Here is a 26,482-nt window from a genome sequence, read left to right as displayed (position 1 = left end):
CTTGCTGGCTCCCACCTCAAGGGGGCTGACTTTTACTGGCGGCCCATCTTTGAGAAAAATGACTCTTTTATCTCTAGCTGCAGCCTGGAGCCTTTTTGTCTTATTCCAGAGAAGTTCCTGATCTTTTTTTTTTTTTTTTTTTTTTTTAAAGAAGATTTTCAAAAAGGTGGTTTCCTTGAACTTTCGGAGGGAATTCAGAGGATTAATTTTTCAGATTCTCTGCTTACTCTGCCATTAGCTGGAAGTTTTTTTTTTTTTTTTTTTCCCCAAACTGATTTCCTTTTGCCAGTCCAGAGTGCTTTCTCTGACTTCAAAGATTAGCGTTTGAAAAGTTCCCATTTGAAGTCTGTCAGTAATTCAAATGTGACCTTTAGGATGGTCCCGCTGGAGAACACCGAGGGCTGAGTTGTGTCTTTTTTCCACACATCCACCTGGTACCATCGAGTCAGACAAGCCCCAGCATCCATCAGACCATTTTCTCCCTTCCTTTTTTTTTTTTTTTAAGATTTTATTTATTCATTTGAGAGAGAGAGACAGAGGGAGAGAGAGAGAGCATGAGCAGGTGGGTAGGCAGAGGGAGAGGCAGGCTCTACCCTGAGCAAGGAGCCCAACGCAGGACTTGATCCCCGGACCCTGGGATCACCACCCAAGCTGAAGGCAGACACTCCCTTCCTTTTTCATTGGTGTGTTCAATTCAGCCGTATGCTGGGGTTGGGTTTGGGTTTAACTTTGAGCATCACTGATTTTTTTTTTTTTTGCTGCTGTTGGCCCTTTTAGTTCTAGTCACTGAACCACCGGTGATGTGGTAGATTCGTCCATGGAGTGTGCCTGAGCATGACCCAGCCCCACACGGATGCCCTAGTTCCTTTTTCTACAGTCGTGTTGAATCTCTTTAAATACAAACCTGTATTTGAACTCCTTTTTTTGTGGTTCTTGGTTTACTTCTGTTTCTGCTGCTTAAGTGAAATCTCTGAACCAATTGCGCCTTCCTGTTTGGTGTTGCGACACTTTCTGGTGAGACCTGGATTGAATATTTGCCTGCTTTTCTTGTCATTTTTGAAATTTCTCTTGCTGCCTCCAAGTTATTCTAGCTAGTTTTTTGAGGTAGGCCTGTGGATCTTTTGGCATTTTTAGTCTGGAGGAAGCAGCCTGCCAGCTTGTTTTTCCTGCAGGTGTGTTCAGGTAGGAGCAGTTACACCGGGCTTCCACGCCGCACAACGCCAGGGGGCGCCATTCACGCCGACCTCAGGGGCCTAAAACTTTGAATGTGAGGAAATACATTTTCCTAGATCTTTTGTGACATCAACCCCTGAGAACAGTTAACACATAGGAAAGCCACCAACTCGAGTAATGTGTGTTAAATGTTTAACACATAATCTCTCCATGGAGGATATAAAAATATATTCCTTTTTTAGGGAGGGTTTGGGAATGGCATGATAAGGTCTTAAAAAACCCAAATATAGGGTCTTAAAAATGCCCAAGTCTTTCCGTCCCTAAAACTTTCAAGGGAGCTCTACTGATGAGAAACAATAGCAGAATGGGGATTCTCTTAATGATATCCGTGTAGCAAAGAAATAAGTCACCGGGATGGTCGCTGTGGAAGTTTTTGTTTCCTAGTAAAACCCTATGAAACCTGAATGTTCGTCAATAGCTGTTGGCTAAATGGGTTGTGGTAGCTCCACACAACAGGATGTAAGTGTGCCATTAAGAAGAAAAAGCCAATTCATAGATGCTGATGTGGAACAATTTCCAAGAAACGTTGTAAAGTGAAAAAGCAAGGGACAGAGCTGTGGGTGTAATATTTTCCAAATTTAAAGAAACATCATATATACATATATATATATATGTATGTACGTATGCATATCTGTGTGTGTGTATGCATATCCTTGGAAAATTTCTGGAAAAACTATGCACAGAATGGTTAACTGTGGTTGTCTCTAGAAAGGAGAACCGAGGCTCTGGGGTACAACGGAGGCTTCTGTCCTCTTTCTTTCTTTCTTTTCTTTCTTTTTTTTTTTTTTTGTACCATCTGAATATCTTATTGAATGCATGGGATACTTTTTCAATAAAAGAAAAAAACCAGTAGAATAACAGAAGCTCAGCAAATGAGTGCATTGGTCGCTAGCACAAGATTCTTGGTAAAAGGTGATGTTGGCGCCTAATCTCTGCTGTGTCTACATTTTGGGCCCCCTGCCCCTGCTGCCAGAGAGTCCCTGAGGGTGGGAGAGGCGCAAGGAGAAGCCGTGGCCAGCATGACTGACCTCTCCCACGCAGCGGCCCTGTGTGCTCTTGGGCCTGGCACAGACCAGCCATGTCAGCAGGTCTGCGTCCTTTGGGGTGGGGGTGGGGCATGAGAAAGGAGGGGTGCGTGCATGGAGTCTGGGTCATCTTTGATTTCTCTGTCCAGCCTCACTGGTTCTGCAGGCAGGTCGAATGTCTCCTGGGTTTGATCTGCTCCAGGGCCACTGTTATGGACGGAATGTTTGTGTCCCATCCCCCTTCCCAAATTCATATGCAGAAATCTAATCCCTACCCCCCCCCCCCCCCGCAAGGTGGTGGTATTAGGAGGTGGGGCCTTTGGGAGGTGATTAAGACCTTCTGAATGGGATTAGTGCTCTTAGAAAAGAGACCCCAGAGAGCCCTCTTGTCCTTTTTCTGCCATGTGAGGTCGCAAAGAGAAGTTAGCAGTCCGCAACCTGGCAGAGGGCCCTCCCCCAACCGTGCTGGGTCCCTGATCTGTGACATCCAGCCTCCAGAGCTGTGAGAAAGGAATTTATGTTGTTTATAAGCTACACAGTCCATGGTATTCTTTTTTTTTTTTTTTAATTTTATTTATTTATTTGACAGAGACAGAGCGAGAGAGGGAACACTAGCAGGGGGAGTGGGAGAGGGAGAAGCAGGCTTCCCGCCGAGCAGGGAGCCCGATGTAGGGCTCGATCCCAGGACCCTGGGATCATGACCTGAGCCGAAGGCAGACGCCTAACCGACTGAGCCAGCCAGGTGCCCCTGGTCCATGGTATTCTGTTACGGAAGCCCGAACCAAGGCAGCCACCTACGACGGTGTAGAGATCCCCAGTGGCACACACCTGCCCTCCACACCCCCAGATTCAGCTCTGCGGTGAGACCTGGCCAGGGTCTGCCTTGGACCCTCGTCTTTGGCCTGTTCGGAAGCCCTGACTTGTCTCCGGCTTGTCACCTCCAGCCCTTATGTCTTTCCAGCTTCAAGTGTCACCGAGACAGCCCCAACCCCCTTTCTGGAAACCCAAGTAAGAGTTACTGTTGCTTTTCAATGCCTCTGGGTGGGTCAAATGTCCATCCCTGAACCAGTGAACAACTAGTCACCGTGTCCGAGGGAATGCAATGTGCCACCCTGCCCTAGTTATATTTTCAGTTATGTGAAATTCTGTCCTTTGCTTAAGCCATTCTGGGCCAGGGTTTGTCATTGCTACTACTTTCAACAGGAGTTCTGATTGAAAACAAGGGACAGACGTTCACACACAATTCCATTTTTGTGAAAGAGAAAAGCACTCATGCACACATGTGTGCATGAGTGTGTGTGCGTGAGAGAGAGAAAGAGAGTCTGGAGCGAAATGCCCAAAAAGGTAATAGCGCTTATATTGGGCAGCAGGATTAGAGGCAATTTGCTTTCTTGCATTTTCTAGTTGTTATTTAGTAGGCACAAATGGCTGTGTTATACAGTCACTGGGGAGCCGTCGCTTGCGGGGAGCCGTCGCTTGCGGCGAGCGAGAGGGACTTCATCTCATCTGTTGTTGGTGTTGCAGGAAAGGACATGAGCCAGCAACTCAACAAGAGCCAGAACTGCTCCTTCAGGGACGTGGATGAGCTGATGAAAACCGTGCAGCTGGTGGTCCATATCCCCACCTTCCTCCTGGGCCTCCTCCTCAACGTGCTGGCCATCCGAGGCTTCAGCACCTTCCTGAAGAAGAGGTGGCCGGATTATGCGGCCACCTCCATCTACATGATCAATCTGGCCATCTTCGACCTGCTGCTGGTGCTGTCCCTTCCGTTCAAGATGGCGCTGTCCAATGTGCGCGCATCCCTTCCTTTCTTCTGTACCTTGGTGGAGTGCTTCTACTTCATTAGCATGTACGGGAGTGTCTTCACCATCTGCTTCATTAGTCTGGACAGATTCTTGGCCATCCAGTACCCATTCCTGGTCAGCCACCTCCGGTCCCCCAGGAAGATCTTGGGGATCTGTTGCACCATCTGGGTCCTGGTGTGGGCCGGGAGCATCCCTATCTACAGCTTTCACGGGAAGGTGGAAAAGTACACGTGCTTCCACAACATGTCCGATGGCACCTGGAGTGCCAAGGTCTTCTTTCCCCTTGAGGTGTTCGGCTTCCTTCTTCCCATGGGTGTCATGGGTTTCTGTTCATCCAGGAGCATTCACATCCTGGTAGGCCGTCGGGATCTCACCCGGGACTGGGTCCAGCAGAAGGCCTGCATCTGGACAATCGCGGCCAGTCTGGCTGTCTTTGTGGTCTCCTTTCTTCCGGTCCACCTGGGTTTCTTCTTGCAGTTCCTGGTACGGAACGGCTTTATTGTGCAGTGCAGCGCTAAGCAGAACATCAGCTTGTTCTTGCAGTTGTCCATGTGTTTCTCCAACATCAACTGCTGCCTAGATGTCTTCTGCTACTACTTTGTCATTAAAGAATTCCGCATGGACATCATGGCCCACAGGCCTTCCAGGGTCCAGCTTGTTCTCCAGGATACCATGATCAGTAGGGGCTAAGGAGAGAAAGACCTATGCAGAGGATGAAAACCCCAGCCCAAAATTCTGGTAGCAGATACCCTGTTCCAAGGTTTCTGATGTGGTGGACAAATGTGGCACGTCTACTGGTATGCTTTCCCTTTTGATGCTCACCGAACACTGTCTTTGCTCCTTATGCTCCAAAGACCTTTCCCCCGCACCCAGGCAGCTCAACATAAATCACCCAGTATTTGGGAATCTCTAAGGACCCAAGAACCAGGTGAATTCTTTATAAGCTCAAAAACATGAGCCAGAAAAATTGAAAAAAAGGAGACCATCTGAGCAAGGCTGTTTCCCAGCTCCCCCCATCCTTCTGTTAGACTAGAAGATTCTGGAGAGGAAGAGAGAGGAGTTAGGAGAGAGAACCAAGAGGGTTGGTCACAGTGGAAGGTGTTCTGGGCAAAGAAGGAGGAGTAAGGATGTATCGAGCTCCGTTTTGGTTTGGGGGTCTCAGGGTAGAGCAGACTTACCCTTCCCAGTCCCTTCTCAGGCTCTGGTGGCCAATAACCTCATAACAAGTGGGGGTGATGAGGGCAGAGCAAGAACATACAGAGAGCCCCAAGTTTCCTATGGGGAAGAAAGGTCCAGACAGCCAGCCAAACCTTCCTGTGCCCACGAGAAGGTGGCAGAAGGATGAGGGAAGCTGATGTGAACCAGGCCGTGGCGAAGCTACAGATGCATTGTGGAGGCAGTGGGGACAGAATGGAAAGGTGTTGGTGGCACCTAGGGAAGGAAGGAGACAGGCCAAGGGCTGGCAGTGGACAGCCACCCCCCATTGCCATCATGGCGTCCACGACACGGAGCTTTAGCTCGGACCCAGTGGGAAGAGAGGCGGTGGAGACAAGACTAAGAGAGGGGAAATTCCTGAACGTGACCAACTTGCTACCTTGAACAGACTGGGAGATTGTTGGTTAGGCCGTTTCACTGAGATCGAGGAGAAAGAATCAGGCTTGATTGGGCTCCGCCAGAGGAGAATAAGTCACTCATGCTGTCTCGCCCACCTGAGTCCTGTCTGGGCGGCTGGCTGGGTGGCACTGTCCCCAGGACTGTCTCTCTCCAGGGGCCGGGAGGGAGAAAATGAGCCAGCCAGGACTTGGAGGAACCATCTCGATGGCAAGGAGCTCCTGGCAGTTCCTGGTTGGAGACTGTAAACAGTCGATCACGGTTTGGACCGGGCTTCTTGGATGATCTTGAGGAGGCGCTGCCGTGACAGTCGAAAGCCTTCTGATGACTCAGGCCACTCCAGAGAATAAAACAATTCCAAGGATCAATTGTGGGGTGGTTTTGCAAGGCAGAGAGTGGGATGAGATGTAAGAGATGAGACTTTGTGTGAAAAAGGGGGAGGTCTTGAGGAAGAAAAGAACCACTTTCTACCTGTAGGGAAAGAGGCTTCCACTGCCAATTGGTGGACGGAAGGTAGGGTGGCAGGGTGGCGGGGAAGGGGGTGGTTTAGATAAAACCCTGACGGGAGGCAGGGGCAGAGGCTGAGGTCGGGTGATTACCCCAGGCTTGCAGCTACAGGGCTCTGTGAGGGGCTGGGGAGTGGCAGGGAGGAAGGATGGAGGGCAGAGCTGCTTCCTGCTTGAGAATCCCCAGCTCGACCGAGAGCAGTCCAAGGCCAGAGCCCCTCTACCTCCTGCTTCGGCCGCAGCCAGCTCAGTGGTCTGGTGCAGGGAAGGGTGAGGAAGCAAGTGTCAATGCAGGGGTGGAAATGGGTGTGGAGGAGTGATCCCAACCAGGATCAGAGAGGCTCCGGCCCCGCAGACTGGGCCTCCGGGAGGCGGCAGCCCGGGGCAGGCACTCTGCAGACCCAGCTGCCCCAAGGTGCCATGGCCATCCTGCACAGAGGCTCTAAGGAAGCCGGTTGTTAAACCCAGTAGGACACTTGTGCCGGCCGGGGGTCAGAGCCCATGCATGTGTGTAGTCTTCTCCTCCAATTTCTCTCTTTGTGCTGGGAGCTGGGAGCTGGGAGCCCATCGTGTGGCATTTACATCTCCCAGTGTACTTAGGGCTGGACAGACTTCCTAAGAGAAAGGAGATGGCAGCGCCCTGACCACCCCCATCACCCCCTGTGATGTTCATAAACATAAAGTTTGTCTCGTGGGCAGCCTGACCCTGCCCTAGCTGGGTGACAGAGAAGGCAGGACGGGGGGAGGTCCATGAGCCATGTAGGTCCTTGCAGGGAGATAGCAGCCTCAGGTCTATGTGGCAACTGTGGGCTTGTGGGTGAGCCTTGGAGAATGCCCCCTTCCCCCACCGACTGATCCCAACACTGGGGGAGGACACAGGCCTCTTCTCTCTCTCCATGCAGACCCATCCTGGCTTTCGAGTCGTAGGGGACTCATCGGGGCCTGTGGGAGCAGGATCAGGCCCAGGACTTCAGGCCAGCCTGCTCTGCAGGGGGATCCACACTCCTTCCCAGCAGGCAGGGAAGGGGCAGAGGTCAGGGCGCGGGTTAGGGCTGGGTGCTGGGGCATCCAGGGGCCCACTCCCGCCAGCAAAAGGCAGTCAGTGAGTTGGGGAGCTCTGAGCTCAGTTGTGGAAATGGCTGAAATGCCTGCCCGTAAGGGAGGCCTGGGGACATTATTTGGTCGTAAATGTGACCATAGTCTTCCTCCTAGTCTGGAAAAACCCGAGACGTACTTGTTATATGTATATGTGTGAAACTAGCACAATTCATTGGGAAAATGATTTGATTATCTGGATTTGCCAAATAAACGGATTCCTATAATGCTGTGTGACATGGTCTTGGTCCGCAGTGGCTCCAGGGAAGAACTGGCCCCTGAAGGCCCTGGCCTGGTGACCCAACCGTCTTGGCCGAAGGGGCCAAGAACGGCTCAGGCCGGAGCAGCTGCACGGACGCCGAGTGCGAGGAGGTGGGAGCTGCCCGCGGCATAGTTCCCCGCACCCACTTCGGGGCTTGGCTCCCTGTGGCAGCAGCTGGGCCACAGAGACCCCACAAGCCCAGCTCCTGTCCCTCTAGGACTGAGTCCGCCACACCCTCTCCCTCCATTTTGTCCCACTACCACCATGATACTGGAGCAGCTTCCAGAGGCCCTGGTTCCTTTTACAGACATTGCGTGGCCCAGCATAGGAGACCTGCTCATCACCAAGGGGCTAAAGACACAGGGCCAGCCCCCAGAGGTCCTTCGCTGTGACCTCTCCCTTTGCCGACCACCCATGGTGTGAGTCTGACTCTCCCGGGTTAACTCTGAGTTTTCCTTCATGGCTCCTCATATGTGAATCCTGCTCCCCTATCCAGAGCTCCTGGAGAGTGTGAGCTCCTAGATGCTGGCTTGGGCCACTGCTTTCTCCTAAATTCCCCACAGTCTCAAGCACAGCCCAGTTACGGCCTGGGTGCCGAGGGCTGGCTGGAGACATCCTCGCTCCTGACAGTTGCTGTGTGTCTCCCCACACCCCCCAAATCCATATGTTGAAGTCCTAACCCCTAGTATGATAATATTTGGAAATGGGGCCTTTGGGAGATACTTCGTTTTAGATGAGGTCCTGAGTCTGGAGCCCTCACAACGGGACTAGCGTCCTTATGGAAGAGCCACCAGAGTGTATGCTTTTTCTCTCTCCCCCTGCATGTGCTGAGGAAGGCTGTGTGAGGACTTGGGGAGAAGGCGGCCATTTGCAACCCAAGGAGAGAGCCCTCAGCAGACGTCAGCCCTGCTGATACCTTGATCCTGGGCATCCAGCCTCCAGAACAGTGAGATACATTCCTGTTGTGCAAGTCTATGGTCTTTTTTTAGGGCAGACCAAGAAGACCAGTACCACAGCCAGCTCCTGCTGACCCCGGAGCCACCGCCCACCTGGGCCGAGTCCCCTCAGGGGCAAGGACTGACCCTCCTTCGGGATATCGGCCCCCAGGGAGCACTTGACATGCAGAATGCTAGTCCATGAGCTGCACAGTCCTCTTGCATCCCTCTGTGGGGACGCTGTGGAGCTGAAAGCCGGTCTATTAATGCTACATAGCTGCTGTGGGTACCGATGACATTGGCAAGAGTAAGACAACTTGTCGCAAGTCGCCACAAATAAACACTAACTGCAAAGATGCTTGAAATGGCCGAGGGCCGGCAGGTGACTGTGGAGACCAGCAGAGACTAAAAGGGCTGCAGTTAATAGGCCCGTGAGGAGAGAGCCTCGTGTGCGGAGCAGGCTGGAGGCAGGGACACGGTACCACGCGGAGATGGGGGACACCCCCACACGGGACTGCCCTCCACCGTGAGGACCCCACTGCTGGGGGGGCAGGGGCCTCAAGACCCACAAGAGTGGCACTTTTGGGGGGAAGCATCTACCCCCCCAACTACGATCACAGCCCCCTCTCTCCTTTTCCCGCCCGCAGCCGGCTTCCCCGTGAGCCCAGGACACACAACCGTGAACAGGCATCTGAGAGAGTGTGGGTGGCAGGGCCCGGAGGACTCGTGGGGCTTGAAGCAGAAGGACAAACGGACAGCCCCCCCCACCCAATTTGAGCCCGAGCATCCCATACCCAGCCAAGAGCCCTGCAAGGTGCATTCTCTTCACAAACCCCCCACTGGAGGGGCCCCGTAGCTCCTTGCTCGTGAGCTACAACCTAAGTGTGGCCCTCTTGCACTTTGAAGTCTCGGCAGTAAGATCTGAAGCACTGTCACTTCAAAGCCTGATGTCGGTTCTGCTTGGCGGAGGGGCCCCAAGTTCACCCGAGGCCTCAGACAGCCTTTGTTCTTGGGGGGCCGTCACCCAGACGCTCCCTGTGAGGGGGAAGCTGTCGAGACGGGGCTCCAGGGGGCGCCTACAGTCACGCAAACCCTACAAAGCGCGTGCCCCGGTGAGAGACCTCTTCTCTAGGGACAGCTCGGGCCGTACATCCGGGCCGGTGACGGTGCTCAGCTCTGTGTGTGTGTCCGCCGGAGGCCCCACAGGATCGAGGAGAGATACTCAGGAATCAGGCTTGACTGGGCTGAATGCAGATGGTCCAAGGATCCAAGATCCAAGGATCCAAGCTGCTTCTCATGGACGGTGCATTCACCATGGCATGACTCTGACTTGGGGACCCTATTGTGTCCAGGAACCCAGTGATCGTGTGGGAGGTTCAGGGTCAAACCACAGCTCTGTCAGTGTGTGGTGGGGTTTCCCCGCAGGGCAGAGAAGCCTTATGAACTAGAGGCCTGGCACCAGATGGGTGGAGAAACCTCACCCTCCGCAGGGGGTGCTGGGCTCTGGGCTCTGGGTGTGGCCACCTCCGGGGGCGGATACAGGCCCCTTTGCTGTGCTTTTCCTCTGGTTTCCCTAAATCTTAGGCATGGACTTAAAGTGGCAGCCGGAGCTGAGCTGATGGGATCCAGTGTGTGCATCGGAGCGGGGCATGGCCCAAAGGCAGAATCAGGAGGCATGTGGGGAACTAGGCAGGAGGAGACCCAGGAATACCTGGGGAGGGGAACCCAGCAGAAAAAATGGACTCCCTGCACTGAGGGCCTCAGAGCGGCTGGGCAGTAGGTCGTCCTTGGACCCCACAAGATCCACCCAGAGGAGAGCAGGCAGAACATTGGTCAGCAGCTCAAGCCACTCGGCTGGATCTACTCCGTGAGGAGAGGCTGGGGCTACATATGTAGCTGGCCCCGAGAAGTAGAGAGGCCAAGTCTGAGTCAGGGTGGGAAGCCACAGAGGGCAGAGTGAGTGGCCTCGTTCTGGGAAGGAATGCAAAATGGGCAGGTAGAGAAAGTCCCTGGGAGCAGAGGCAGCCGGGGACCTTGGTGCCCAAGTGTGGGCCTTTACAGAAGTCAAACCCAGTGTCTTTGCCTTGAAGTGCCTTGGAGACTGTCCAAGGGCATGGAGTGCGTTCAGGGCAAAGCCCTACCTCGAGGGGGGTGGGTTTAGGTGGTGGGTTTTCTTAGTGCTCAACTGATGGTCCATGGCTTCGGGGAACTGAATGGTGCCAGAGATCAGCCGAGGAAGCCACAGTGCCAATGACGTGAATGAGTGATTTGATTTCCAAGAGGAGTGCACATCACCTCCCCATGGGTCCCACCTCCCTCAGGAAGGGGACTTGGGGCCTGTTACGGACTGAATGTTTGTGTCCCTCCAAATTCATATGTTGAAATCCTCACCTCCAATAGGATGATAGTTTAGGAGGTGGGGCCTTTGGGAGGTGACTAGGTCATGAAGGTGGAGCCCTCAGGAGTGGGATTAGGGCCCTGGTGAAAGAGACCCCAGACAGCTCCTTTCTCTGCCACGTGATGACACAGCGAGGAATCATAGTCTGTGGAGAGAGAGAGGGCTCCCCGCAGAACCTGACCATGCTGGCACCTTGATCTTGGACTTCTAGCCTCCAGAACTTGTAGAAATGAATGCTTGTTGTTGAAGCCCCTAGCCTACGGTGTTCCATTATAGCAGCCCCAGCCAAGACGGGACCCAGCTAGCAGCCCCAGCCAAGACGGGACCCAACTAGCAGCCCCAGCCAAGACGGGACCCAACGTAGCAATGAGTTCGTCAGATTGAGAAAATGTTATCTACCAAAATCCCCCTGCAGAAAGGAAAGCATTTGGGGAAGTCCCTGGGGGTGAAAGTGGGAGAAGCTGTTCCAGGTGAGACTCTATTACTTCAGAAAGGGAGGAAGGAGGAAGGCAGTCCAAAGAGGGTCAGAGAGCCCGAAAGAACTAGAAGGATGGCAGAGGGCATGTGTGACCTGGAAAATCTCTAGTAAATGATGGAAAGTCGTGCAGTGCCCATCATGAGCAGAAGTGCAAACAGGGATGGGAGGCTTGGCCGGCAGCTGGGTGTCAGCCAACGAGTGTGTGGTTGTCACCGGGCAGTGACCCTGGGGTCCCAGTCAGGCTTACCCAAGCCTGCAAGGGGCAGGGAGCCGGGGTGACCCCGGGGGACTGCAGGTTGCTTGGTGCCTGTGGGATCAGAGCAGGCCATGGCCGCCCCTGTGGGCTGAACGCTGGATTCCCCCGAGACCACCTCCCCCACTTTGCCCGGAGCTGGCCTTGACTCCGAGCTACACTCAACCGAGGCTCCCCAGGCCTTGGGGGCAGCCGGACTGAGAATGAGGAAAGCTCAGGAGCTGGGTCAAAAGGTCAAGGCTGACTCCTGGCTCCAGCCCTGACCGTGTGTGGCCGGGCCCCCCCCCCCCCCCCCCCCCGGGCCCGGGGACCCCATGCAGCGCACCATACCTCAGCTGGGCCTCGGATGCAGCCACCCATGCAGAATGTCTTGCGCTGGCGAGGGCTCAAGAAACAGAATTTATTTAGAATTAGAATTGAAATGATTTCGAATTCGAACTGAATTAGAATTAGAATTGTGGCGAGTTCCTTTTTTTAAAAAAGGAAGAAGTGGTGACTAGCTGCTGTCAATGTAGGTCACAGGTCTCCAATCAATTTTGTACCATGGATTCCGCCTGCAGCCTGGAAGGCTTGTGGGCTTTCCCCAGGATAGCAGTTTTATTATTATTTTTTAAAGATTTATTTATTTATTTGAGAGAGAGAGAGGGCGAGAGAGCACGTGAGCAGGGGAAGGAGCAGAGGAAGAGGGAGAGAGAGAATCTCAAGCAGAGATGCAGGGCTTGACCCCACAACCCTGAGATCAGGACCAGAGCCGGAATCAAGAGTTGGATATGCAACTGACTAAGCCATCCAGGTGCCCCCAGGCTAGCAGTTTTGGTTTTTTGTTTTTTTTGTTCTATTTTACATCAGCTGAATGTCTTTTTTTTAAATTTTTTATTATTATGTTAATCACCGTACATTACATCATTAATTTTTGCTGTAGTGTCCCATGATTCATTGTTTGCATATAACACCCAGTGCTCCATTCAGTATGTGCCCTCTTGAATACCCATCACCAGGCTAACCCAGCCCCCCGCCCCCCTCCCCTCCAGAACCCTCAGTTTGTTTCTCAAAGTCCATAGTCTCTCATGGTTCATCTCCCCCTCGGATTTTCCCCCCTTCATTTTTCCCCTCCTGCTATCTTCTTTTTTTTTTCTTAACATATATTGCATTATTTGTTTCAGAGGTACAGGTCTGTGATTCATCAGTCTTACACAATTCACAGCACTCACCATAGCACATACCCTCCCCAGTGTCTATCACCCAGCCACCCCATCCCTCCCACCCCGCCCCCCACTCCAGCATCCCTCAGTTTGTTTCCTGAGACTATGAATTCCTCATATCAGTGAGGTCATATGATACATGTCTTTCTCTGATTGACTTATTTCGCTCCAGGCGCCCCCAGGCTTGCAGTTTTAAGTGCATGAGTAAAATGCGTAGGATCACAAAGGAAACCCAATATACTGAAATACAGTTACCAAATTTTAAAAACCGTGATACGGCTACGGGTGTGCTTCTGAATTTCAGGCTTGCCTAAGAAGGTCTGGTACTGTGCTTAATAGCTATCATAATTTTGGGCGCCTGGGTGGCTCAGTCGGTTAAGCGACTGCCTTCGGCTCAGGTCATGATCCTGGAGTCCCTGGATCGAGTCCCGCATCGGGCTCCCTGCTTGGCAGGGAGTCTGCTTCTGCCTCTGACCCTCCCCCTTCTCATGTGCTCTCTCTCATTCTCTCTCTCAAATAAATAAATAAAATCTTTAAAAAAAAAAAAGAAAAAAAATAGCTATCATAATTTTGAGTGAGTGATGAGCTGAGCTGAAACAATACTTTGAAATTTCTGCAGCAACTGTGGTGTGATGTGAAATTTGCTGGGACTTCTGTGGTGGCAAAGTCCCAGGGACTGTCTACACGGCTGTGGTGTGATGCCCGCTCGCACAATGGAAGGAAATGTTAGTTTCAATTAGCGATTAGCGCAAATAAGTGTGTGATGATTTTCCCCGGCCAGTTCATGACTCCTCTGAGTTTGACACCAGACCTCCAGGTTAAGAACTCCTGGATTAGGCAGAATACTGGAAACTGATGGTCCTCCTCTGGAGAAGGATTATTTGTGTGCCCTCTTGGTTATGCAAATGTGGGCCACCAGAGTGTCATCCTTTTCCTCTGGGGGTTGTGGGCAGTGGGGCTTAGCAGAAGCTTCGTCTGCCCGGGCTGGTGGGCAGCACTAAAGGGTGAGGCTGTCTGGGGCGGGCCGAAAGCAAAGACACCCATAGCCCCACCCCTGATCTCGGAGATGCACAGTCGGGCGTACTCGGTCGGGTGGGCTAGGGGTGACCCAAGGAGCAGTGGCAGGGAAGAACAGTGAGGCCTTCAAAGTAAATCACCTTGAGTAAAGGCGGGGAGGCTGACAAGCTGTTCTCATTTCAAAGGGGGAGGGCTGAGACCCGCATGGAATGTGGCTGATGCGTGAGGTCCCTTCCCACCCAGCCACCCTGCCCCCAGCGTGGTGTTTTAGGAAATGACGGCTGGGGGTGGGGAAGTGGCCTATACAGAGCCGTAAACAAACCTGAACCTAGAGCACCAAGGGCATCCCAGCCTTGGGGCGGTAGCATCCCCTGTGCGAGCAAGCTTCAACAGTGACACCTAGTGACCACAGGGGGCAACAGTAGCCGTGGGCTCTTGGGACCCTGCTTTTCCTCCTGGTGTGAGGAGGAAGCTGACTTCCTCTTTGGGCTAAGGACGACCCTTGGGTTTGGGGAAATTGGGGCCACCCCCCTGCCCCGTGAATTTGGGCAAGAAAAAAAAAGGTAAACATATCTGTAGTCTAAGCTAGTGAAGCGAGTCATACTAGTTACATCATTATCATCATATTGTATATGATGTTTCACTATTATTACTGTTCCTTCAATGTGTTGATGTAATGAGTTCCACTCTCAGAGGATAACCTTGCCTAAACTTATGTAAAAGTTCTTGGGGCACATTATTGTCAAGCCGTAAAGCATCTCCAAGGTCCTATCACGCCAGAACCTCCAGTCTTTGGCAGGATCCTGAATTATTTCCCTACACCCCACTCCCTCCTCTGGTGCCCCCTTCCCCCCGCTCACCGCTCCCCACTCAACCCAGGCCATCTGTCCTCTTTCTGCTCTTCATCATCACCTCATATTAGTGCTTGGCCATATGGTTTTTCTGTCTTGGGATATTTACAATGAAACCGGGAGAAAGCTGTAATTTAAACAAGACAGCAAAGGGGAGACAGCTGGGTCCGCCAGCATTTAAAGTTGCAACAAAGAGCCTGCGCAGGTGAGGTGCTGTGCTGATTCCTAAGGCTGTGGGGCATCTGGAATCAGCAAACCTGGAGAGGAGGCTGCACAAGGCAAGTGAAAGATATCTTGTCAGAGGATGGGGCTCAGATGCATTAAATTTCTGTGCATTATAATCCGTCTCCATTACCCTTGGCTTTCCATAAAGCCCCCCACACTCAGCAGCCTTATGACAGTTGTCCTTTACGGGAGAAAGGAAGTGGGGAGATTTCCCATGTAGGGACAGACCCACAGACTTGTAGGACCAGGGCTAAGATGGAGAATCGTGCAGTTTCCCCCGAGACTTCTAGAATTGTGGTGGGGAGTGCCAGGGTCCCACTGACGTGGGATGAAATCACAAGCCCTTCTGTTTGGAGAGTAAAGGGAGCGTGACCCCATAAAGCAGAGGACTTGGGGCTAGCGATAGGCGTGTCCAGGACCTGCCTTCAGAGGGAACTGGCCCCCGCTTTCGGATTCCCAGGGGAGTGCTCTTTTCAGGGCAGCATTCTGGGTCTCTGTGCCCTGGCCCACCCTCCCCAAATCCCCTTGGGCTCTTCACAGACCCTGAGCCATCCCAGGGTGACTGACCCCTCTGCTCCCCAGCAGAGGTTAGCACAAGCCCACCTGCCAACCTCTGCCTGATTGGCACCTGGCGGGGAATAGATTTATTCTCTCCTTGTCTGTTCCACCTCATTTGGCCCTCCATGGCACTCCGCACCAGGCGAGGAGTTCTAAATAGAGGTGGTCCTTCCTAATTGTCGCTCGCAGCAGAGCCCATAAATATCTGGGGATTGACCAGCCCTTGCTTCAAACGAGGGGCAATTGGAGGCTTGTGTACCCCTGGATCCGGCTCCCCCATAGCACCTGCTGGAGATAACAGAAAGCCAGAGTCCTGGCCCAAGCCCCTCATCCCAGCTGCCCCCCCCACTCTCCGCCCCCCCCCCCCCCCTACATGGCCACCACGAAACTGGTGGAAGACAGCTCTCCTAAGCCAGGGCATCCAGTTCCCCGGGCTCTGAGCCACCCGAAGGGGGCCACCCAAGGCCTGGGACTCGTTACAAGTCACCAAAATTCTGTTCTTTCCACCTAGTGTTTGCCCCAGTTCTGGTAAATGCAAGTTTTATTACCAGCGACGACAATGGGCAAGAGCACAAAGACAGAGTCGGAGAAGATCCAACTGGAAACTTTCCTGGTCTCAGAAGCACAATCTCTGCTCAGCAAAGCCTGGCCCGGGGTTCCTGGGCGACAGCGGTCTCCTGGGTAACCGTGGGCCGGAATGGGGAGCTCAGGCTCTGCTGGGGGGGGGGGGTCTCTCAAGCCAGCTGTACAGGCTGTGTGGGGCCGCTCTGCCGCGAGGGGTTTGCGTGGGGCAGGAACGACCTGGGTGGGCGCCGGGGATCCATCTACACGGCAGACCTGGAAGGTGGCTACGCCTGGGTGGTCAGGGGCTAGGACGTCCCGTGACATCTGGGAGAAGGGGGCGCTCCTGAAACAGGATGCATCTCACCCCCTCCACCCTCAGACGACAAGTGCCCCAATCTCCCCAGTCCAGGCTTGCCCTGTCCCCCATCAACTGGACATTTCTGAACACCCAGAGAATCAGGTGTTTCAGTCTCTTGTGAAATGGGAAGAAAGTCCCCAGACTGGTTAGGGCTGCCCCATTTCCAAATTACAATCCCCCAATTTCCATCACATCGCTGCCCATTGCTTCTGGTGCCCTCAATCCAGAGAGGCCCGAGGGTCCCCCAGGATGGGTCACTGCGCCCCCTGCTTCCCACAGAAGGTCCACAGCCAGGGCGCAGTTGCCCAGGCAGAGGGCGAGGGAAGGGCTGGTCGATCCTCTTCAAAGCCAGATGTCTCCACTTCTTTCTCTTCCCCCGCTTCACCCTTTCCCTGCAAAGCTATGTTACCTCCGAGGGAAGACTCTGGAGGCCCCCAGGAGGTCGGTTCTAGTTTTATAAGAATAAATCACTCCCAGGTAGTGGGCGCCGGTGGGGAGGGGCTTTCAGGTCCGGAGGCAGAGGCAATGTGAGCAACATCGTCCCACAGGATGGGGGGTGTGGCTCAGACTGCGGAAACAATGGCTAAACGCCCCATCTGGTGGTGCCTGAGTAAGACACTCCAGGAGCAAAGTCCAGACCTGTGGGCACTTTGCTGCCCCGCCTCCAGGGAGAAGGGAATGAAGGGAGTGGGGGGCGGGGGACAGATCTCAGGTGAGGACACTAGAGGCAGGTGGGAGACAGGGAGGGGAGACGTCAGAGACAGATGCCCAAAGGACTAATAGGAACCTTTGCCACCATCTACTGGACGTTCTGTGTGTTCACGATTGTCTAATACCAACACTGAATTCTTTTGAACTCTCAGCTGTTCTTAGACATTCTTCCAACTGCTATGAGCTCAACCGAGAGCTTATTTAATCCTATCGACAGCCAAGTGCGGATAGATATTGTTTTCCCCAGTTTACAGAAGGGGAAACTGAGACAAGGAGAGCTTAAGTAACTTGCTCAAGTTCACTGTTACCACAGTCGCTGGGACCTGAAGATGGCCCCAAACCATTGTGCCCCTCCCTGTCCATGCACACCCCTCCTCCCCTCAAGAGGTGGAACTCATGGCCCCTCTTTCTGAATCTGCATTAGGCCCAGAACTGCTTTGACCAATCGAATGAAAAAATGGGGTGTCGGGACCTCTGAGCCCGGGCATGAAGAAGGCCTGGCAGCTTCTGCTTCCTCCGGGGTGGAACCCAGCTCCTGGGATGCGGGAGGCCCAAGCAGTCACGTGCAGAGGCCCATTTGGAGGAAATCGACTGGCCCAGCCGAACTCTGAACTGATGTGAAGCTCCCTTAGCAGTAGATCTTCTTGCCTCCATAAGACCATTCAGCTGATGACACATAAGGCAAAAACAAGCTGTCCCCACTGAGCCCTGCCCAAACTGTTAAACCTTAAGCAAATGCTTACTATCTTCAGCCACAGCTTTTTATGCGGCAACAGAAAACCAAAGCAATCACACAGCCAGTAAGTGGTGGCAGTGAGATTCAAACTCAGGTCCGATGGCCCAGGGTCCACACTCTTATGGCCATCGTCCGGGGCTGTATTGCCAACGTTGACGTGTAGGGCGTCATCCGGAGCTCTGAGCGTCCTCTTGGAGATGAGGCTGGGCAGATGTCCTTTCATGTCTGGGATGCAGTTTGGTTCTCAGTTCTCAGGAGCCCGGGGCATCAGAACATTCCTCCGCACGGGCTCGCTGAACTCCCAGCCCAGCCAGGGGGTGGTCCGATCCATGGTTCCTGCCCTCCTCAGCTAGAGAACCCACTGCCTGGGATGCCCACACGGGAGCCTGCAAGGCCTGCGCATTAAGCAAATCTAATGAGGTTTTTTTCACCCTCCGCCTCCTCACACCTGCCATCCAAGTGTAGCTGAAGGTCCCACCAGCTGAGAGAAAAAGAAGTCAGAGAGATTAAATGAGGTCCTGGAGGGGTTTCTGGGTCCTCCTGCCCCCCATCACGTGAGGTTAGCTCCAGGGAGACCTTTCAGCAGCCCTTGGGGATCTGAGAAAAGAGAGGGATTGTGCCCACTGGCACACATACCGAAACAAAGGACTTGCAAAGGAGGTGACCCCAAACCCATCCTGCAACTTGTGCCCATCCCCCACTCCAGCTTGCTGATTGGGCAGAACATTTCTAGGGAAAGAATTATCAGAGACCCAAGAGCCATCCCTCTGTCTTTAGTCTGGGGAGAAGGGCTGATGTGCCCTGATGTTGGGGGTGGGGGGTGGAGGGGGAGGCCCTGAGGACCCAGTGTGTGACAGGCTCCTGAGGAAGCTTTGGTGACAGGCTGTGGTTGGAGCTGGGAGCACAGAGCCAGGAGGGGTGGCTATGCCAGGAAAGGCCCACGCTCTGGGAGCTGGTGGCAACAGAGGATGTGGGAATGTTCCAGTAGCCGGTCTGGGTTGCTTAGCTCCAGCCCAAGGAGACCTGAGCTGGCCGTGTGTTCCCCTGCATTGAGTTGCAGTGAGAGGGGAGGATGGGGGTGGGGTCAGAGACTCCCCCAGGTGCCCGCTAGCACCGGTGTTCCTGCACCAAGACCTCCCCACCCTTGAGCAGCCTGTGGAGGGGGGCGGGAGCGCGAGAGCAGCAGGCTGGGGGGTGGAGAAGAAACTGGCCAAGCTCTCCTCCCACGGGGCGCAGTTTTCAGATGGTGGAGGGGAGCAGCTTCAGCTTCAAATGAACTTGGAATCTGGGTTATCGTTCATAACTAGACGCTGTAGTTACCGAAATTGGATTTTTGTTGTAAAAGTGACCCAAGGAATTTTTCTTATCTTGGATTGACCCAAAAAACCCAAGAAATCGTCCTTAGATTTCACCCAAGGTTGGGGGAGAACCAACCCCACAGAGCAGGTTTGAAAAGGAAGTGGGGAAGAAAGAATGAAGGTGTTCCCTGATAATATCCCTCACGGCTCTCTTGCTCAACGACACTGGGACGCAAGCAACAGGAAGAAGTCTAGCTAATTGAGGAGAAAGGGTTTATCGACAGGGCGCTGGGTGGCTCAGAGAAGCCCTGGAAGGCAGGGGAAACTGCTGTAGTAATCAGTAATTGGGAGGTGACACGGAATCCATGGTTGAAAGCAGGTGACGGGACCACGGACAGGATGCCACCACCTCTCTGCCCACGGATGCTGGGTGATGTGATCTTTGCTGTCCCCATCCTGGGCATTTCTAGCAATTCCACAAGGAGAGAGTTGCTGTCTCCATCAGACTGTGTTGGTGGGAAGACCCCAAATACAGGAACATGTTCTAATGCTGGGCCCTGGGTGGGGGTGGGGGGCAAAATTAATATTTACTAAAAGGGTGAACCCTTCATTGAAAGTGAAGTAATGGCAGAGTTTACCCCCAAATGACCAAGAGTACATCTTCTGCCACCAGGATGAATGGGGATTTGAAAAGGAGATTGTTGTACAAAATAATTATAGGGGCGCCTGGGTGGCTCAGTCAGTAAAGCGGAAAGCGGCTGCCTTTGGCTCAGGATCCTGGGATTGAGTCCCGCCTTGGGCTCCCTGCTCAGTGGGGAGTCTGCTTCTCCCTCTCCCTCTGTCCCTCCCCCTGCTTGTGCTCTCGCACTCTCTGTCTCAAATAAATACATAAAATCTTAAAAAGAAACAAAAAACCAAAAGAAACAAAAAACCAAAAATAGATTATTATAGGAAAATAAAAATACATTTTTGCAGGCCTGACCTGAGTTTTTGGCTGTGGAATTCATACTCACCCAGAGATCATGCAAGAAATGAGCAAAATAAATCAGTGAAAGCCCTAGGCATACACTTGAACATAGTGGGCCCTGCTCAGTAAGTGCTGGACAAGGGTGCTGGTCAAAGTCACAGCCCCCCGCCCCCTTTCCTCACTGCCATCCCTCTTCTCAGTCCTCCTGCAGGGACGGCCCAGACAGGACTTGTTAGCTTCCAGCGACAGGACTCTTTGTTTCCGGGGTGGGAGGCCGGCGCCGTGACCTTCATCTGCTCTGGTGTCTCTAGCCCTGTGGCTCAGGCTGCCAGGGTGTGGGTGGCATGGGGCGAGGATGAGATGCCGGTGGTGGGCAGCAGAGTCAGGGCGCCACCGACACTCTGGACCCACCATCCTGGGGCAGCACCGTGCATCCCTGGCGCCCCAAGCCCTGGACTTCGAGCCTCTTTCCAGGCCCCAGGACCCCTTAAGGAACTTGGTCCCAGGAGGGCCCATGGCTGTATAGCTCCAACTGAGTTCTCTGGCCCTGGGAGGGTGTATTTCCCTTCCCCGTTGCCTTTTCCCTCCCCCTGCCATTCCTCCTCACGGTTCTGCACAGCTCAGGTGAATCCCCCAGAAGGCTGACCGGTCACTGTTTGGTCTCCCTCCTCTGAGCCCCACGCTGCCGGGCCGCATGCAAGCCACGTTCGGAATGACTTAGTTCAAACGTTGCAATTCTATAGAGGGGCAGGTTCGAGCCCTGAGGTGCCATTGGCTCACCCCACCGGTGGCCATTAGAGGAGTCCAGATGCCCCATGTCCACTCTGGGGACACTGCATACCCTGCCTCGGGTGTCATATGTGCTCTGCTCCCCTTGGTGATGGACTCACTCTCCTTCCTGGGCCAGCAGCGAGGGGTGCCCAGAGCCCACCAGACATCCCTGCAGTGGGCAGGGACCTGTCCACCATTTTCTCCCTAAGCATTTATTGAAGCTCTGAGGTCCCTGCAAAGTAACACTTCAACACCAGTGGGTGGTAACTCCTTCAGGCAGAAGGCTGAGAAGGGTTTCCATGGAGACCGCCCACGCTCTGGTTTCCATAGTAACACTTGCACGAGGTTACAGAGCTTCCTATATGTGTCAACTTAACATTTCCAACCACTCTATTCTTCAGGCCAGACCTGGGCCCAATACAGGGATTGCTTTCTAGGAGGGGTTACGGACCTCGAGAGCCAGAGAGGGGAACAGGTGAGACGGTGTGCAGCTGGCTGACCGTGAGGGCATCTCCTCCACCACCAGGCCCTCCCCCATCTCAGCTGCAGGGTGTGTATGTATATACACACACACTCACACACGCTTAAATTATAAAAAGAATACATCTTCATGACGTGGAAGGATAGAAAGCCCTACACCCCCCTGCCGTCCCTGCTATCCAGAGGTATTACTTGGCTTTGAGTATGCTTCTAGAAATAGTATATGCACATCCATAGAGCTATCTTTTAGAAAATTCACTAATGGGATATATATTCTCGCCCTGCCATCTGCTTTACCCTAATTATAGATCTTGGAGAACTTTACACATCAGCACAAATAGATCTATCTCATTCTTTATAATGGCAAAAAAAAAAAAATACTGCTCTTTTTAAAAAAGTAAGTCCCCAATTGAGGCACTTTTGTTTTCAGTTTCTTGCTATTACAACAATAAATACCCTGTACATATATTTTCTGTATACTTGTTTGAGTATATCCATATGGTAAATTCCTAGCAGTGAAATTTCTGGAATTTTAAAATCTGATTCCTGTCAAACCAATTTTACTGCCATTATTGATACAAGAGGGCTTGTCCACACTTGAGAAGACTGGGTATTATTAAACCGAAACAAAACAAAACCATAAAACCAATCTCCCCAACTCATTCTACAAGACTAGTGGACCATTAACACTAGAGCCTGCCAAGGAGAGTGTGAGAAAGGAAAATTACAGGTCAGCCTGACTAATGAACATATATCAATAACTCCTAAATGAAATATTACCAAACAGAATCTAATAGTGTAGAAATAGGATAATACGTTATGACTAAACCAGTTACTAATGTTATACACCACATTAGCAAATGAAAAGAGGAAAGATACATGATCATATTGGTAAGTGCAGAAAATAATATTTGATAAAAGAATTCAACATATATCCTGATTAAAAATGCAAACTAGGGGCGGCTGGCCAGTTAGCTCAGTTGGTTAGAGGGTGGTGCTGATAAAAATGCAAACTAGGAATTGAGGACGACTTCTTCAATTAACTTCAAAAAGAGTATTCTCCCAATATAGCTAAAACGGTGCTTTAGATGAATTCCCTTTAAGAATCAAGAACAAATAAGATTTATGACCATTACCATGATACCAGAGCTCCTACTCAGTGAGGCAGGATAAGAAAAACAAATGTTTTAATTATTTGAATGGAAGAAACAAAACCTATTCATAATCAATACAGGGCCTATGTAGAAAGTACAAAAGAATCCTCAGATAATGTCTTAGAACAAGGAAGACAGCTGTACAAGTTCATTGGATCAATACTCAAAATACGCAAAAATAAATTATATTTCTGTGTGTTAGTGACAAAGAGGTATAATTACTATAACAACAAATATAAGAGACTCAGGAATCAATCTAATGAAAGATCTGCAAGACTTCTGAGAAAAGTATAAAGTTGTATTGGAAGAGATAGAAGATCCAAATAAATTTGTCAAGTGTCATGTTCATAGATCAGGACACTCAGTATCATAACAATCTCAATTCTCCCCAAGTGGATATATAGGCTCAATACAAGTCCATTAAAAACCTCAACAGAACATTTCATAGAACTTGATAAATTGGGGGCGCCTGGGTGGCTCAGCCGTTAAGCCTTCGGCTCGGGTCATGGTCCCAGGGTCCTGGGATCAAGCCCCGCATCGGGCTCTCTGCTCGGCGGGAAGCCTGCTTCTCCCTCCCGCACTCCCCCTGCTTGTGTTCCCTCTCTCGCTGTGTCTCTGTCAAATAAATAAATAAAATCTTAAAAAAAAAAAAAAGAACTAGATAAGTTGTTTCTACAACGCATATGAAAAGAAAGGGCTGAGAATAGTCATGGCGCTGCTGGAGAAAATCAAGGTAGGAGACTTGCACTCCCAGATATCTGGACTTCTTTTTTTTAAGATTTTATTTATTTATTTGATAAAGAGATAGACAGAGAGAGAGCATAAGTAGGCAGAGCGGCAGGCAGAGGGAGAGGGAGAAGCAGACTCCCTGCTGAGCAGGGAGTCCGATGCGGGGCTCGATCTCAGGACCGTGGGATCACGACCTGAGCCGAGGGCAGGCCACTTAACCGACTGAGCCACCCACTTTTTAAAAGTGTGATTATGGTCCAAAGGATAGACCTAATAGGACAGAACAGAAAGCCCAGAAATAGACCTTACACATAGGGAAACTTGATCATTGTAGACACACACTGCAACTCAGTGGGGAAAAGAAAACAACAAAAACAGAACAAATGGTTATCCCTACCTCACACCATACCAGGGAATAACTTCCAGGGAATATTTAAATGTAATATACCACACATTAGAAGGATTATAAAATAATCCTTAAGGATTAGAAGAAAATATAAGATAAAGTCTCTTCAGTGTTGGGATAGGAAGGATTTCTGAAACAAGTACAATAAGCCAAAATCATAAAGAAAAAGATGGATGAATCTGACTACATTAAAACCAATAATTTCTGTTCATCAAAGAAACAACAAAGAAAGTGAGAAAGACAAGTCATAAATTTGGGTAAGATATTTGCCATACACCAGTGACAAAACACAAAGATTACAAAAGATACATAAATATATAAAGAACTCCTACAAGTCAGTAAGAAGAAAACAAAGCATCCAATAGAAAAATAGGCCAAAGAACACAAAAAAGGCATTATTTATTTATTTTTAAAGATTTATTTATTTGTATGTATGAGAGAGATAGAGCGAGAGAGACTACATGTGTGAGTGGGGGGAGGGGCAGAAGGAGAAAATCCTCAAACAGACTCCTTGCTTAGTGTGGGCCTCAATCCCAGATCCCAGGAGTTGAACCCAGATCATGACCTGAACCGAAATCAGGAGTCAGATGCTTAACTGACTGAGCCACTCAGGTGCCCCAAGAACACCAACAGGCATTTTATAGAAAAGGAAATTTGAGGGTCCAATACACATACGAAACTTGTCCCATTTTCCTAGTAATCAGGAAAGTGAAAATGAAAACCATCATGAAATACCATTTTACCCTCAGTCCATTGGCAAAAAAAAAAAAAAAAAATCCCAAAGTTTGTTAACATTAAGTGTTGGCAAGGATGTAGAACAAGGAGAACACTTATGCAGCACAGATGGGAATGTAAATTGGTTCAATTCCTTAAAAAAAACCAATATGGCAGAATTTTGTGGGTTGAACGTTTGCTTACTTGTGACCCCATATACCACTTCCCTTGAACAGGTGCACCGGACGCCTTGTAAAAGAGATGTTCTTTTTTTTTTTTTTTTTTAAAGATTTTATTTATTGAGAGAGAGAAACTGAGAGAGCACATGAGAGGGGGGAGAGTCGGGAGGGTCAGAGGGAGAAGCAGACTCCCCGCCGAGCAGGGAGCCCGATGCGGGACTCGATCCAGGGACTCCAGGATCATGACCTGAGCCGAAGGCAGTCACTTAACCAACTGAGCCACCCAGGCGCCCCAAAAGAGATGTTCTTTAAAGCATTGTTATAATGGTAAAAAATTGGAAAGAACCCAAATGCTCATTGTGAGGAGGATGGATAGGTAGTTAAATTGCATATTCACATAATAGGCTGATATACAGCAGTATAAATGAATTAAATAATATAGGCATTAACATGGATGACTCTTAGAAATAAAATGTGGGAAGAGACAAGTCAGAGAATAAGACATATATTTTATGACTTTTTAATAATGTTCACATCCAGGTAAAACTACACTAGGAGTTCATAAGTATGTGGTAGAATTATAAAGCAAAGCAGAGAAACTCAGAATAGGCATTATTAATTAGCCTGGATTGACTAATCAATATAAAGAGATTGGCTACCATGGAAAATTGACATATTTTCATGGTTGTCTTTAGACCTAAGAATAGATGTTTCCTTAATGTCCTGCACAGGATAAGAAGGGGAAGAGTATGGAGGGGACGGGATGGGATATGTGGGGGGGGGGGTGTCTCCGAACATGGGAGCCGACATTCCCTGCATCCCTGCGCATGAACGCTTCTCCCACCATCTAGAGGTGGTCTACTTCCCTTCCACTTAAGTCAGGGCTGGTTTTGTGACTTGCTTTGACCAACAATGCAATGAAAGAACATTCTGGAACTTTGGATTCCAGGCCTTAAGAGGTCTAAAGCCTCTGGCTTCCTCTGGCTGGGGCTTGGTTGCCAAACTCTAAGGAAGGCCAGGGTATTGGTTGGAGGCCGTGCTGAGTGAGGCGTGGGAGCGGAGGGGCACCTTGGATGGGGAGTGCGGCCAAGCACCCAGCTGAATGCAAAGCGGGAGTGATCCTGAGAGCTGGCCAAACTCAGCCATCCCTGAGAACCAGGAAAAATAGTAAACTGCTGTGTGAGGCCATTAAGTCTGGGTGGTGGTTTGTTACCAGCAAATGGAGAGGTGCATACGAGGAAATCAGCAATATTGGCAGTCTTCTGTATCATTAGGTTGGCTGGTGGGTCTCCAGATACACACTGGTCATGAGGCTTCATCACTTACATCCTTGTGATTTATATGCAGCATTTTATATGTAGTAAATGCTTCACAGTGTGAAATATTTAATAAAAACAACTGCATCTAAACATCTTTTCACGTTTAAGCAATGACCCACTTGTATTTCCCTTACTCTGCACCGCCTGTTCACAGTCTTTGCCTATTTACCCGTTGGGTTGTTCATGTTTCATGATTTGTAAGAACGTTGCATATTGAGGAAAACAGCCCTTTCTATGTCCTAGGTTTCAAAAGCATCTCCCCCAGTTTGCCCCCCTTGTAGATCTTTTGACTTTGTGGTGTTTGGCTGTACGTAAATTCGTTTTCCATAGTCAAGTCGTAACTGGTGGGTATCATGCTTAGGTTTTCCCTCCTCTAAGAGTCCCTTAAATCATTTCTTAAGTACTTTTATGGCTTCATATCATCCTTAAAAACTTTGGTCTATCCAGAATTAATGTTACAGGGAAGTAGGATCCAGGTTAATTTTTGTCAAAATGGCTAGCCATTATAAAGAACCCACACGTGCCCCCATTAAGTTTCCTTATATTTAACACAACTTCCAGGCCCTCCACTGTCCTATTGACCTTCTCCTTTGCTACCTGTAACTCCTTAATTATGGTAGTTTATAATGCTTAATACCTGAA

At 50.8% G+C, this 26,482-nt stretch overlaps 1 protein-coding gene across 1 annotated transcript; it reads left to right on the top strand.

Moving 5' to 3' along the window:
- The first annotated feature begins 3,563 nt into the window (after positions 1-3,563).
- On the top strand, positions 3,564-6,299 carry GPR55 (G protein-coupled receptor 55). Its single transcript, XM_045867324.3, has one exon. The coding sequence runs from the start codon at positions 3,683-3,685 to the stop codon at positions 4,751-4,753; it is 1,071 nt and encodes a 356-aa protein (XP_045723280.3). The 5' UTR covers positions 3,564-3,682; the 3' UTR covers positions 4,754-6,299.
- The last annotated feature ends 20,183 nt before the right edge of the window (positions 6,300-26,482 follow it).

The sequence above is a fragment of the Mirounga angustirostris genome, unplaced genomic scaffold (assembly GCF_029215605.1).
Source record: "Mirounga angustirostris isolate CCGP_5_RB_7025 unplaced genomic scaffold, mMirAng1.0.hap1 SCAF_3, whole genome shotgun sequence".
Lineage (NCBI taxonomy): Eukaryota > Metazoa > Chordata > Mammalia > Carnivora > Phocidae > Mirounga > Mirounga angustirostris.
Note: the sequence above shows the minus strand (reverse complement) of the source record. Positions and strands in the feature narration are given on the sequence as shown.

Excerpts from the sequence above, each read along its gene's own strand:
- GPR55 (XM_045867324.3), top strand. The coding sequence starts at position 3,683 with ATGGCTGTGTTATACAGTCACTGGGGAGCCGTCGCTTGCGGGGAGCCG.